At 36.5% G+C, this 16,335-nt stretch overlaps 1 protein-coding gene across 4 annotated transcripts in view; it reads right to left on the reverse strand.

The window, feature by feature from the left end:
* SNX25 (sorting nexin 25) overlaps nucleotides 1–16,335 on the reverse strand; it is a 121,332-nt gene that overhangs the window by 11,062 nt on the left and 93,935 nt on the right. For all 4 annotated transcript variants that reach the window (XM_081268903.1, XM_081268902.1, XM_081268900.1 and 1 more), the window contains 4 exons: nucleotides 7,774–7,905; nucleotides 5,258–5,398; nucleotides 2,507–2,620; nucleotides 665–829 (listed from right to left, as the gene is read on the reverse strand). In XM_081268903.1, coding sequence (XP_081125029.1) covers nucleotides 665–829; nucleotides 2,507–2,620; nucleotides 5,258–5,398; nucleotides 7,774–7,905 — 552 coding nt within the window. The remainder of the gene's footprint in view (nucleotides 1–664; nucleotides 830–2,506; nucleotides 2,621–5,257; nucleotides 5,399–7,773; nucleotides 7,906–16,335) is intronic.

Consider the following 16,335-nt stretch of genomic DNA (forward strand, 5'->3'; position numbering starts at 1 on the left):
AAGCAGCAAAATTTCAGAGATGGTTTTATGCAATTTGCTACAGAGTCAAACAAGGGGCCTCAGTGACCTACACATGAGTCGAGAGCCTGACATCTAGAATATGAGACTGATCATGTCTAAAGTTTCTTTCTATTCATTCCATTACTCATACATATTGCTGACATATTCATCTTGCTTCAAAATATTCCACAGCTCTCTATTTCCTGGAGATAGTTTAAACTCCTTAGCCTGACATGAACCCTGCCTTCTCTTCCATTAGAGCACCACAGAAACCCTCCAGTCTAGTCCAATGACCTACTGACCATCCCACAAACACATCCTTCCTCTGAACCTTCAGTACTGGTCCAACTACTCCATAATGATGGTCTTCAATCTGCTTCCCCATCCCCAGGGATTGTCTTCTATGGAACTTCTCATCCACAGTTCACTTATTCACCTTGTTTAGTAATCATTTTATTTATGCATCTTAACTTATCCAGGTGATTAATAGGGGAAGACAAGCAGATGACCCAAAATATAACAGAGATAATAACTGAAGATGGACGCATTTATTCTTTCCCTTCCTTAGTAATATGCATTTGCTAAGATTCTGTTATTTCAAACAGCCTTCAAAAAAATATCTACTTAAACATGCTACAAAAGTGGTAACCTTTGGAGCACTCACCTCCTGATGGGAGAAGAAGTCACGGGGAAGTTTTTCCAAAAATGAGGATAATGAAAAAGAGTTTTTTTTCCCCTGCACATCAATGACCTTGAGGTAGTCAGGAGAAGGGCTCAAAAAGGCATAAAGTGCTTCGCTCTGACACAGTCTTTCATCTGAAAGTAGCTTCTGCAGAAGAAAGAGGATTAATTACTCTAGATAAGAAATGATCTGTGCTGCTGGGAGCTACTACAAGTAAGGCAAACACATATTCTGCAGAAGACTTGCATGGATATGTGCAGTAGCAACTCAGACATAGGAAAGGAAATTAAAAGTGAGGGACACTTAGGTTAAAATTGATTGTGTCATGAATTTACTTTCATCATAATTCTGAACTTAACCCTTTCTCTCCACAATGAACTATATATAAGATCAATTCTCAGTGTTCTTAATAGCAAATAATCCTCTCCAGGGTGAATTCCCTAATCACTGCCTGTAGGAAATACTGTGAAGATGATGGAACTCACTCAACTCTGTACCACTTTGAGCAACAAAAAATTTCTACTTTACAAACAACTCATAGATCTCAGGGGCCACTGCCTTTGAAAGATAACATTCACTCATCTGTGTTTGGGTAACTTAAATGTCTGCAAATTATTCATGAATACCATTACACAACCTTTCATGGCTATGTTCAGACTTTGTACGTCTGCTGAAAAAGGAACTTCTGAATTCCATGGTGGCCCTGCCTGCCAGCAACAGTTTCATTTCACTGTGATCCACCACCTTTGAAACAATGCTTGTTTACATAATTACATAACTGTTTTTATTGGACCTTAAGCTGGAAATTATCTAGAGTTCTGAATGTACTTATCTGACCTAGGGGAGATGAGGGCAGAACATAAATTGAGTATGTTTATGTACAAATATGATAAGACAGTAAGATCATCAATGTCATGACAAAAATGTGTCTATCATTCAAAGTATGGAATTTAAGAGTGAATAAGCCAATGAAACTATTACCATTTATGATGGTCACTACCAGAGGAGATGGAACACTGTGGAGCAAAATATGCTTCTGATAACAGTAACTGGGACAGTGATGAGGTTTTTTTAGTCTCAGAGGGATTAGTCCATGAGGCTTACAATCTGTTCAGATGGCAAATGACCTGACACATCCTATAAATCCACCTAGAATAACCACTTCTGAGAGGACTCAATATTATGAAACTGGGGCCAAGGGAAAAACACCCCATCACCAACAAAAAATAAATGAATAATTAAAATTGCAATGAACCACCAGCTAAGAAGTAAAAGACAAAAAAATAAGTGTTAATGAGGATGTGAAGCAATGAGAACCCTTACATGTTACTGGTGAGTCTACACTCACATTGAAAAATTACAATCCTTAGGTATTAACATATATTCTCCAAACAACAGGCAGTAGAAAAAGCCACCCTGTAAAAGCCTCAAATTCTAAACACCCATCAACAACAGAACAGATAGAGTGTAGTGTGTTCACACAAAGAAAAATCTATGCAGTAATGAAAATGATCTACAACTAAAACAACACTTGCATGAATCTCATGAATATAATGTTAAATGAAAAAGACACAAAGGAATGTGCACTGTATATTTTCACTTATATCAAGTTCAAAAGTAATGATAACTATTGCTTAAAGTCAGGACAGTAGTAAGTTTCCCTTGGTGGGGATAAGTAATGCAAAAAAAGCTGGCAGCTCCTGACAGTAAGTTTGGCACAGCTGGTGAGAACAAAAATCAAACTAGTAAGCTTTCAGGACAATGATTACTTAACTCCAAATAACTCATTTTCCTTTTCATATCTAAAACTTTTCACTTGCTTACCTGTAAAAACTTATTTAATTGATTCTTTGACTTTTCCATAAACTTGTGATCTATAGATTTGAAAGGCAGCTTGCTAAGAGAAGGCAACTGGACTTTTTTAATAGAAGGGACACACTGTAGGAGAAAAATTAAATGTTAGTGTTTTAAAATTATATCTTAACCTTTAAAAAGATTTAGACTTATAATTAGAACAAAACAAATATCTTCCTCCTGTACTTGTGCCTCTGAGATTTAAGACCTTGAAAATCTATCCACTGTAACTGGACTTAAAAGTATCTGGACGAATAGTGCATTTGATGGAAAAAGTTAAAGCTCATCCCCAGAGCTAGAAATACCTAGAAGAATCATGAAGCTAGGCTGATGATATGGAGTTGTAATAACATGCACAGTAGCACATTATGCTTGGTATGAAAACCTGGTTCACAAAAATTTTCCTACTAGAGCAGTATTTCTAACATGTTTGTAAACAAAGTGACCCAAGTTTAAAAAAAGGGGGGTGGGGGAAAAAGCAAACTTGGGTTGTAGTTTTATTATGCCCTGCAATGTCAAACTGTAGAAAGTAAATACATTAATCATAATAAGATATATTAATAATTAATAACAATAGATTGCCTGTTATGGATTAAGTCATACATTCTATCAGACACTGTGCTAGATGTGGAATGTTATTTCATCCTTAAAACAGTTTTATGAAATTTTAGGGAAATGAAACAGGCAGTGAGAGCTGGAAGGGAAGATTACAATCACCAGGACCCAAAAAGGTACTTCCTGTCACAGCTGCCAACAGGAAAAATTCTCACAACAGGAAATCTTGCAAGGTAAGAAATGGCAAGATTAAGAGAAGAGCCCAGCCATCAGTCCACAAATGAGGAAAGATGATTAGACAAAAGGATACACACAGCATTTTCAAAATTTGTTTCTTATAATGCTTTAGTGTAATTATTTTTTGTTTCCTAAATATATTTAATTTTATGAGTACATTTTATTTCACAATTGCCCCTAAATGCCTTTCCTCCTTCCATTTTTATCAGCAACTAGCTTGATACTAAACTTTGGTTTCACAAAGGTTTGCCACAGGGCAAACAATGCAATTTTCTGTAGTATCAATTTTACTCAACAATTTTGGGAAGAATTTATTCTTACATTCAGATAAATATTTGCTTTCTATATTGCTGGAGTGGCCATAGTCAATTTGAGAAATTCTGTATTACGTATGGAATTTAGTTTGGGATATCATCCTTTAAAAAGCAGTTGAAGAAGTTCAACATTCAGAAGCTAGTGATTAAGAGAGTTTTAAAAAAAATCACCTTAGGAGACAAGATTAAAGGAAACAGACATATTTCATTTGCAAAAGAGGAGTCTAAGAGGTGACCACAAGAGTTTTTCCAGTTGTAGTTAATTTTGTGCAAGACAAAAATAGACTTGAATTAAAGTAGAAATGACTGAAGAGCTTTTCATTGCTGGGGAAACAGCAATTTCCTCCAGTAGGAAGAGAGTTAGAGAAGATTCAAGGTCTGAGGAAAAGTAGGAGAATAATAAACTAAAAGCAAGATGATCTCAATTCTAATCCGATTTGCTCACTATGAACATGTCTAATGACAGACAAGTCAGTTAATTCTGGAATCAGATATAAAATTATCAAATATAAAAATTGACCTAGATTAGTGGCATGCAAACATTTTTGACTAAAACCCACAGTAGGAAATGCATGCTACATTGCAACCATAATGTAAATACACATATCCAGGGGCTGGGGTTGTGGCTCAGTGGTAGAGAGCTTGCCTAGCATATGTAAGGCACTGGATCCAATTCTCAGCATCACATATAAATAAATAAAATAAAGGCCATTGGCAACTAAAAGATATTTTTTAAAAAATAAACAAACTAGGCATTGCTTTAAAAAAATACATCCGTCCTTGGGCTGGGGTTGTAGCTCATTGGTAGAGCACTTGCCTTGCATGCATGAGGCCCTGGGTTCAATTCTCAGCACCACATAAAAATAAATAAATAAAAATAAAGATATTATATCCATCTACAACTAAAAAATAAAAAATATACACATCCATATGTGTATCTTATGTACACATATAAAACAAAAGTGAAACAGTGGTCATTACTGCAACTATTATTATTAGTAAAACACAATAATGCCTAATATATGCCGCATGTTCTTCTAAATGCTCTGTATACATTTATTCCCTTAGTTCTCACAGTAACCCTGTGAGGTAGGTGAACAGGAACTATTAATATTTCTATTTCACTGATGAGGAGAGTATAAAAAATTGAGTGATGAACCCCGGGCCACATTTTTTAAGTCTCTTGGTGTAAAGCTAGGATTCAGAGTGGAGCAGTCTGGAGGCTCTGGAGGCTGTGCCTCTGTTACTAAATGTGAGGGCAGCCAATATACTTTATTCTTCTGCTATTGCTGTAACTCATAATTGGTTTCACTTCTCATTAAGGGTCACAACTGGCAGCTTCAACACCACTGGCCCTATGTGATCCCTGGTCACTTGTAGCTCTGAGGCTCTATGGCAATTTACAATGAAAATCAGACAACTGTCTGTCTTGAAGGATCAGACTAGATTTGGACCTATGACTAATTTCCAAATGTCAGGCTGAAAATGTCACTGTGCCAGTATCAACAGCAAAGAGAAAGACTAATCAGTTTTCTTATGTGTGAAAACTAGAATGAGCTCTTGAATCTCTTTGTGCTCAGTAATGCTAGAATCTTGCATTCATGAGTTTTCATACCTCACTAAGTTTCCGGTGTAAATTCTGAAACTCACTGAGCCTTCTTGGGACAGTCCAGTTTTTAGTTTCAACTCCTCCAACTTCTTGTAGGCTTACTGTGACAAAGTAACAAGGCATTTGCTCACCATTCTCTTCTGTAACCTTGAAAAAAAAAATCAACAACCTAAAGCAAGGTGAGAGGATGTAGTAGGAAGGTTTTAAAATGTCCTCTGAGCCCTCCCTCCCCCTTGTGTGCCCTGCATAATGCCTGGGTCTGTGAACATGGATTGTATTCTGACAATTAGTTTATGCAATATGGCACAAATCTTCAGACAGAAGCTATCTGGGTGGTTCTAACCTAATCATATATGAGCCCTTTTAAAAGCAGAGAGTTTTTTTCTGGCAAGTAACAGAAAAGGAAGTCAGAAAGTCTGGAAGTCCAAGAAGGAGGCCAGAAAGGAAATAGAGACCTCCGATCTTCAACCACAAGGAACTGAATTCTGCAAATAAACCTGAAAATCTTGGATACTTTTTTTTTTTTTTTTTTTTTTTACCCCCAGAGGCCCCAGATAAGGACGCAGTCTGGCCAATGCCTTGACTTCAGCCCTGTAATACAATGGACAAAGAACTATCCATACTCTACCTACTCCTGACATACAGAAGTGTGAGGTGATAAAGGGTGCTGTTTCAAGCTAAGAAATCTATTATACAGCAAAATAAAACATATACAGTAGGCTTAACCTCTTAAGTGTACTTTACTGACAAAACACATTCATAGCAAGCAAAGAGTTATCAGATAGTGAGAGCCTCTTTCAGGGAAGGCTTGAGGGCCTCCTTGGTTCATATCAGGACTCAATAACCCATGATTGCTGTTTTTGTGAAATTTTACATTGTGAAATCTTACAACTTAATTCTCACACACATGTATACATGCCTGCCATCATAATTCAGAATAGGCCACTATTATTTTTAACCTAAATAGATAAGAAAATACATTGGACATTTGTCTAAATTAGTATCAAAAACTGAATTAGAGAAAAGGAGTCAATAAGAAAGGCAAAAGAAAGAGATGCAAAGTTTACTGAAAAAACCCACTCTGCTCTGTGAGGTAGGGAAACTGTCCCCCCCCCCCATGGATGGGAAAGTAGAGGCAGAGACAGGGTAATGGACTTTCCTAGGACCACACATCTGATGAATGGGTCCCCCAGGATCAGAAGTCAAGAGTCTGGCTCCATGTAAATGCATCTTCCACACATTTGTATGTGGGATTACTTTGTGACTGCTGGCTGTCAGGTGACTCCTCTGTATCCATTTCCCTTATCTTGTCAGTGACAAGGACCACAGCAAACCCCAGTGTATTGGCTGATGACCAGGGCAAAGTACCTTTGGGGATTTCCACTTCATCCCTCCCTCCTTCCCTCCCTGAATATCTGACATACTGGAAATACCACAGATAGCTCTAAGCAATGCTGAGGTGACAAAATTTGTGTTCTTTCCCTTCAACAGGTTTTCTCTACTACCCTTTGACATTATGTACCCTTGAGCCCATCACGTTTCTATATTTCCCCCCAAATAATAACTTCATCTGCAATTATCAACTACTATATTTTTCATATGGTATTCCAAGGCCTTCCCTGACCTCTAAAAAGGAATACTGTCCTATAGCTGCGCTAATGGGAGTGCCAACAAGTGCCAAAGGGCATTTGGTTAAACTCTTTCAGGGAAGCTCTTGGAAAACTGCTTTGTTTTATCATCTATCTAGAAGTGAACTTAAGATTGTGAATTTTAAGCCCTCCCCCAGCAGGAGTGTCAAGTCACTCATATGATAGCAGAGAAGAACAAAGACAGCCATTTGAAACAATGACAAAGCAAAACAATAACAATACCTTCTCAGGATATTGCTATCTGTACATAGTAGACATGATTTTTGTCTCCAGGTTCCCACCTGAGTGACAGGAGGGAGTTGGCATGCCTATAAGAAGCATCTTTCCCCCGAAGTGAAATTAGAGTCTAGTTTATGTAACTACACACTGTTATCCCATATCTCTCAAAGAACAGTCAGGTAATTAAAAGGGAAAACATTCATTATTAAAGAACTTAGAATGTCTGAGGTTTAAGCAATTCAAGTCAGCAAGATGGAACAATCAGATGTTCTTAAATTTTTAAAACTCTAAGTTTCAAAAAGTCCTTTCCATTTTATTTCAATCATCATCGGAAAAATAAATTAACCCTAACCCTGGCCCTAACCTTCAGGGGCATTAAATGCTCTGATAGCAAAGTTGCTTGCAATTCTAGTGAACAAGAGCAACTTTTCATACAAAGCAGGGTAAGATCAGATCTGTATCAAGCAGCCTGTGATAGTTACTAACTCCAGGCAAAACTGAGTGAAAATATTGAGGGAAGGAAGACAGCAGACAAATATGGTTTAAATGAACGAGTAGAGATTTTCTAGCATCAGTTTTAATTCTCAAGAACAAAATTTTGCCTTGTAAAGTCAAACTTTAAAATAAATATCGGGCAAAAGTAGTGAAGCCTACCTCTCCACTGGTGATGGACGCTTTCCACAGGCCAAGGTTCTCACACCACCAGTCTGTTCTCGCCATGTGCAGTTGAAGGTCTGTGCGTTCTTTCTCTATTAGAATTATTTCATCCTTCAACTTGGAAACAATCTGCCATAGGAAAACATCCTGAGAGTTATGAAAGCACTTAAAAAGCTATGCAATTCAGCAAAGTGTCAGGATACAAAATTGACACACAAAAACCAGGTGTGTGTTTTTATATACTAACAATAAACAATTGAAAAAGGAAATTAAGAAAACAATTCCATTTACAATAGCAGCAAAAAGAATAAAATACTGATGAATTAACCAAGGAAGTGAAAGATGAAAACTATAAAACACTGATAAGAAAATTAAAGACAACAAATATTTACAAAGACATCTCAAGTGCATGAATTATAAAACTTAATATTGTTAAGATGTCAATACTATCAAGAGCAATCTACACATTCAATGCAATCCCTATCATTATTTCTATGAATTTTTTTTTGTAGAAATAGAAGCATCCCATACTAAAATTCAGGGAGCCCCAAATAGCCAAAATAATTTTGGAAAAGAACAAAGTTGGAAGATTCACACTTTCTGATTTTAAGACTTACTACAGAACTACAGTAATCAAAACAAAGCAGGACTGACATAAAGACAGACCTATGGACCAATAGAATATAAAAGGGAACCTCAAAGGAAACATTCCCCTATACAGTCAAATGATTTTCAACAAGAGTGCTGAGACTATTCAATTGGGGAAAGATGCAGTTTTTTCAACAAATGGTGCTAGAAAAATGGATATCCATGTGTAAAAGATGAAGTTGGATCCTTATCACATAAAACAAATACCTGAAGATGGATCAAAGACAGTAGCTTAAGTAGTACAGAATTATAAAAACAAAATAAAGTATAGGGGGAAAGTATCATAATACTAGATTTGGCTATAATTTTTTGGCTATGATACTAAAAGCATACTCAACAACAACAATAACAAAAATAGACAACTTGGACTTCCTCAAAATTAAAAACATCTGTGAATCAAAGAACACTATCAACACAGTTAAAAGGCAAACCATAGAATGGGAGAAAATATTTATAAATCATACATCTGATTAAGCTTTAACATCTAGAATAAAAAAGGAAATACCTAAAACTCAAAGACAGCTAAAAACAAACCAAAAAAAAAAAAAAAAACCCAAGTAAATAAATAAATAAAAACAATTACAAAATGGGCAAAGGATTTGTATAGACATTGCTCCAAAGACGATTACGCAAATGGTTAACAGACACATGAAAACATGCTCAACATTACTAATTAGTAGGAAAATGCAAATCAAAAGCACAATGAGGGCTGGGGTCGTGGCTCAGTGGTAGAGCGCTTGTCTAGCATGTGTAAGGCACTGGATTTGATCCTTAGCATTGCATAAAAATAAATAAATAAAATAAAAGGTATTGTTTCCATCCACCAAAAAAAAAAAAAAAATCCATTTCTCACTCATGAGGAGGAACAGAAAGAATAAGATAACAAGTATTTGGAGGACATGGAAAGACTAGAATCCTTGCATACTGTAAAATGGTGCAGATGCTATGGAAAATAGTATGAAGGTTCCTCAAAGAATTAAAAACGGAATTATTAGACCCAGAAATTCCTCTTCTAGGTATACCCCCAAAGAAATGGAAACAGAATCTCTTAAGAGATATTTATATATTCCTGTCCATAACATCATTATTCACAATAGCAAAAAGGTGAAAGTAAGCCACTGTTTATTGGTGGATGAATGGAATAACAAAACAAAATGTTGCATTCACCTGCAATGAACTTAGAAATGAATAAAATTCTGACACATGCTACAGGATAGAAGAACCTTAAAGACATCATGCCATGCCAAGTAAAATAAGCCAGTCATAAAGGATAAATACAGTATGATTCCAGTCTTCTGAGGTACATAGAATAGTTCAATTCATGGAGACAGAAAGTAGAATGGTGGTCCCCAGGGGCTGGGAGAGGAAGAAATGGGAGTTACTCTTTAAGGGATACAGAGTTTAAGTTTCTCACAATGAAAAAAATTCTGCAGATGGATGGCGGTGATGGCTGTAAAACAACATCAATGTCCTTAATGCCACTGAAATGCACACTTAAAAATGGCTTAAGTACAGGAGGTATCTCAGTAAAGGGGGAGGAAAATAACCAAAAAGCAAAACTAGCCAAACTAAAATAAATAAATAAAGAAGCATGACTGGAAGTACAAATCATATCTCAATTGTAACCTTAAATGTTAATGGCCTAAACTCACCAATCAAGAGACATAGGCTAGTAACCTGGATCAAAAAAACAAATCCAACAATATGCTGCCTTCAGGAGACTCATATGATAGGAAAAGACATACACAGGCTGAAGGTAAAAGGTTGGGAAAAATCATACCACTCACATGGCCCTCGGAAGCAAGCAGGAGTGGCCATACTCATATCGAATAAAATCAACTTCAAACCTAAGTTAATCAAGAAGGATAAAGAAAGGTCACTATATACTGTTAAAAGGAACCATCCACCAACAAGACATAACAATCATCAATTTGTATGCACCAAACAATGGAGCTGCAACGTTCATAAAACAAACTCTCCTCAAGTTCAAGAGTCAAATAGACCACAACACAATAATTATGGGTGACTTCAACACACCGCTCTCGCCATTAGACAGATCCTCTAGACAAAAGCTGAATAAAGAAACTATAGAACTCAACAGCACAATCAATACCCTAGACTTAACCGACATATATAGAATATATCAACCATCATCAAGTGGATACACGTTCTTCTCAGCAGCACATGGATCCTACTCAAAGATAGACCATATATTATGCCATAAGGCAACTCTTAGTAAATATAAAGGCGTGGAGATAATACCATGCACCATATCTGATCATAATGGAATGAAATCGGAAATCAATGATAAAAGAAGGAAGGAAAAATCCTACATCACATGGAAAATGAATAATATGTTATTGAATGATCAATGGGTTATAGAAGACATAAAGGAGGAGATGAAAAAATTCTTAGAATCAAATGATAACACAGACACAACATACCGGAATCTATGGGACACAATGAAAGCAGTTTTAAGAGGGAAATTCATTTCTTGGAGTTCTTACCTCAAAAAAAGAAAAAAACGAACAAATAAATGAACTCACGCAACACCTCAAAAACCTAGAAAAGGAAGACCAAAACAACAGCAAATGTAGTAGAAGACAAGAAATAATTAAAATTAGAGCAGAAATCAACGAAATTGAAACAAAAGAAACCATTGAAAAAATTGATAAAACTAAAAGTTGTTTATTTGAAAAAATAAATAAGATGGACAAGCCCTTAGCCATGCTAACGAAAAGAAGGAGAGAGAGAACTCAAATTACTAACATACGGGATGAAAAAGGCAATATCACAACAGACACTACAGAAATACAGAAGATAATTAGAAAGTATTTTGAAACCCTATATTCCAATAAAATAGAAGATAATGAAGATATCGATAAATTTCTTAAGGCATATGATTTGCCCAGATTGAGACAGGAAGACACACACAATTTAAACAGACCAATAACAAAAGAAGAAATAGAAGAAGCCATCAAAAGACTACCAACCAAGAAAAGCCCTGGACCGGATGGGTATACAGCGGAGTTCTACAAAACCTTCAAAGAAGAATTAATACCAATACTTTTCAAGCTATTTCAAGAAACAGAAAAAGAAGGAGCTCTTCCAAATTCATTCTATGAGGCCAATATCACTTTGATCCCAAAACCAGACAAAGATACTTCAAAGAAAGAAAACTACAGACCAATATCTCTAATGAACTTGGATGCAAAAATTCTCAATAAAATTCTGGCGAATCGAATACAAAAACATATCAGAAAACTTGTGCACCATGACCAAGTAGGATTCATTCCTGGGATGCAAGGATGGTTCAATATTTGGAAATCAATAAATGCTATTCACCACATCAATAGACTTAAAGACAAGAACCACATGATCATCTCGATGGATGCAGAAAAAGCATTTGACAAAGTACAGCATCCCTTTATGTTCAAAACACTAGAAAAACTAGGGATAACAGGAACTTACCTCAACATTGTAAAAGCTATATATGCTAAACCTCAGGCTAGCATCATCCTAAACGGAGAAAAACTGAAGGCATTTCCTCTAAAATCTGGAACAAGACAGGGATGCCCTCTATCACCACTTCTATTCAATTTAGTTCTCGAAGTACTAGCCAGAGCAATTAGACAGACAAAAGAAATTAAAGGCATAAAAATAGGAAAAGAAGAAATTAAACTATCGCTATTTACGGATGACATGATAATATACTTAACAGACCCAAAAGAGTCTACAAAGAAGCTGCTAGAGTTAATAAGTGAATTCAGCAAAGTGGCAGGTTATAAAATCAACACGCATAAATCAAAGGCATTCCTGTATATCAGCAACAAACCCTCTGAAATGGAAATAAGGAAAACCACTCCATTCACAATATCCTCAAAGAAAATAAGATACTTGGGAATCAACCTAACAAAAGAGGTGAAAGATTTATACAATGAAAACTACAGAACCCTAAAGAGAGAGATAGAAGAAGATCTCAGAAGATGGAAAAATGTACCCTGTTCATGGATAGGCAGAACTAACATCATCAAAATGGCAATATTACCCGAAGTTCTCTCCAGGTTTAATGCGATGCCAATCAAAATCCCAACGGCATTTCTTGTAGAAATAGACAAAGCAATCATGAAATTCATATGGAAAAACAAAAGACCCAGAATAGCAAAAGCAATTCTAAGCAGGAAGTGTGAATCTGGAGGTATAGTGATACCAGAGGTCAAACTGTACTACAAAGCAATAGTAACAAAAACAGCATGGTACTGGTACCAAAACAGGCAGGTGGACCAATGGTACAGAATAGAAGACACAGAGACTAATCCACAAAGTTACAACTATCTTATATTTGATAAAGGGGCTAAAAGTATGCAATGGAGGAAGGATAGCATCTTCAACAAATAGTGCTGGGAAAATTGGAAATCCATATGCAACAAAATGAAATTGAATCCCTTTCTCTCGCCATCCACAAAAATTAACTCAAAATGGATCAGGGAGCTAGATATCAAATCAGAGACATTGCGTCTGATAGAAGAAAAAGTTGGCTATGATCTACATATTGTGGGGTCGGGCTCCAAATTCCTTAATAGGACACCCATAGCCCAAGAGTTAACAATAAGAATAAACAAATGGGACTTACTTAAACTAAAAAGTTTTTTCTCAGCAAGAGAAACAATAAAAGAGGTAAATAGAGAGCCTACATCCTGGGAACAAATTTTTACCCCCCACACCTCCGATAGAGCCCTAATATCCAGAATGTACAAAGAACTCAAAAAATTAAACAATAAGATAACAAATAACCCAATTAACAAATGGGCCAAGGACCTGAACAGACACTTCTCAGAGGAGGACATACAATCAATCAACAAGTACATGAAAAAATGCTCACCATCTCTAGCAATCAGAGAAATGCAAATCAAAACCACCCTAAGATACCATCTCACTCCAGTAAGATTGGCAGCCATTATGAAGTCAAACAACAATAAGTGTTGGCGGGGATGTGGGGAAAAGGGTACACTTGTACACTGCTGGTGGGGCTGCAAAATGGTGAGGCCAATTTGGAAAGCAGTATGGAGATTCCTGGGAAAGCTGGGAATGGATCCACCATTTGACCCAGCTATCGCACTTCTCGGACTATTCCCTGAGGACCTTAAAAAAGCGCTCTATAGGGATACGGCTGCATCAATGATTATAGCGGCACAATTCACAATAGCTAGACTGTGGAACCAATCTAGATGCCCCTCAATAGATGAATGGATAAAAAAAATGTGGCATCTATACACAATGGAGTATTTGCAGCACTAAGAAATGACAAAATCATAGAATTTGCAGGGAAATGGATGGCATTAGAGCAGATTATGCTAAGTGAAGCTAGCCAAGCCCTAAAAAACAAATGCCAAATGTCTGCTTTGATATAAAGAGAACAACTAAGAACAGAACAGGAAGGAAGAGCATGAGGAAAAGACTACAGTAAACAAAGACGAATGGGGGGAGAGAAACGGAGAGAGAAGGGAAAGCACATGGAAATAGTAGGAGACCTTCAATGATACATAAAATTATAAGAGGTTATGAGGGGCAAGGGGGAGGGAAAAAAGGGAGAGAATTGAACAACAGCAGGGGAGGTAGAGAGGGAAGATGGGAGGGGAGGGGAGGGGAGGGGAGGGGAGGGGAGGGGAGGGGGGATAGTAGGGGATAGGAAAGGTAGCAGAATACAACAGTCACTAATATGGCATTATGTAAAATTGTGAATATGTAACAGATGTGATTCTGCAATCTGTATTTGGGGTGAAAATGGGAGTTCAAAACACAATTTGAGTCAAATGTATGAAAGATGATATATCATGAGCTATGTAATGCTTTAAATAATCAATAAAAAAATGGCTTAAGTAGTAAAGTTTGTCATATATTTTTTACCACAACTTTAAAATATAAATATATTTAAAAAATTTTTATGCTTGCCATCATCTTGGATCTCTTTTATAAGAAAACCTACAGGGTTATGTAACTCTGTAGCTTAAGGACTGCAGCTTTGCCTCCATAGGAACTCTCATGAATATGCAGTGTCTCCCAGGTTTCTTTCCTTCCTTAGAAGGCCTAAAGGAAAGCCCTCCCGACTGTGCCCTTTTATCACCAAAAAGGGCTGTGACTACTTCTTAGACTGCACTTCTGCTGGATGAGGGCAGGTGTCAGGCTTTGCTCCACAGTGACTAGCACAGCATTATGCATTTACTCATCATTTCCATTACTGAGATTCTTCCTCGTTAGTGATACACTCCCAATATTGACCTAGAATTGGAAAGTTTGCTCCAGTCTCACAAAATTTCTCTAGAGAAATAAAACAAAATAAAATCTGGGCATTGGATTTCAGAAAATCAAGCTAAAAGGCCAACTGGACATCCAGTAGCCAGTGACACTGTTAGTGCAGAGATGCGAGAGGAGTGGTCAGCAAACTCCTGACTTTCTTTCTTGAGGGGAAGAAGACTATACCACTATTATATGCATAGGGAAATGGTCTGATTCATAATTAGACAGTTAATCCACAAAAGTCTTTCTAGCACAAGATTTTTGTGGGGTGTGTGTGTTCATTGCTAGGTTACTAAAACCTTTTCAATATCCACCTTAAGCTTTAAAAAGTCAATTATCAGATATTTTATTTTTTACCAATGTGAATGAAGGACATAGAAGGAACACAATGTGTCCTTCTGGGGAAAAGCACCAATTGCCTTACATCATGCAGCCCTCTATGCCCAGCACAAAACTGCTGGAAAGCAAAGTGCTCCCTGAAGCAGCCTGTGGACAATTGGATTTAACAGGAAATGTGGACTATCTTTGCTATGATCATAAGATTAGTGTTCAAATTAACCCATAATAACAGTGAATCACTCCAATCTCTTGAGAATTCCTTCATGTAATTACAGCTCAGAATGTTTACTCCATGGTTATTAGAGATTCATGTAAGAATAGCTAAAGAATAACTTTGAATGAAATGATGAACCAAACAGAAAATAATGAAGATTTTCTAGTTCATCTTTCATACTGCTCCCTTAAAATACATTTTAATTTATAATGAGATGAATCCAGAATAAGAAAGACAACTGTTCTTAAAGAACACACCATATTGCAGATACTGATCATCTACCGTGTCAGCTAATTCTACTTATTATCTCAAAGATGTTTCTATCAGTGGGAAAACTGCAGGGCTTTACAAGTTCCATATGTACCAATTGGGGGGAATGATTCTATTTAAGGGGGGAAATAAACCTCTCTGAAAACAACCCGGGAAAGCTGAATATTTTTTTTCTCAGAAAATCATTAATGATTACTAAAGTGTCTTTCATATTAAACTTTCTTTTGCCTGATAAAATTTATTTTCACTACTTGGGATTAAACCTAGGGAAACTCTATCACTGAGCTATATCCCCAGCCCATTTTATGTTTTATTTTGAAACAAGGTCTTGCTAAATTGCCTAGGCTAGCTTAAAACCTGTGATACTCCTGCCTCAGCCTCCTGAGGAATTATAGGTGTGAGCCACTACACTTGACTCCCATATAATTTTTAAAAAAATCATTACTAACAGAGTTTATACACCTTTGCAGAACTTTCTTCTTGTTTTTTTTTCTTCTTTTTTAAAGGAAAACTCACTGGTTTAACTGGATAATAGACAAATAGATATTTTGATTATATAGATTGTGAATAGGTACAGAACACATTGTTTCCTTACATTTTATTTCAGGAATATTCTCTTATTACAAAAGCATTTGAATCTCCACAAAAGAAGTACTAAGTACTAAGGAAGCGCTAAAGAAGAAAACCCAAAGTGATCCACTTAAATTGTTTTATTCAAAGTTGCTCTGTTGGCCAGTTTGAAACCCTCTCACACACACATTCAGGAACTGCCAGAGGAGACCCATTTGGCT

Source organism: Spermophilus citellus, assembly GCF_964194105.1.
Source record: "Spermophilus citellus genome assembly, chromosome: 16".
NCBI classification, from domain to species: Eukaryota; Metazoa; Chordata; class Mammalia; order Rodentia; family Sciuridae; genus Spermophilus; species Spermophilus citellus.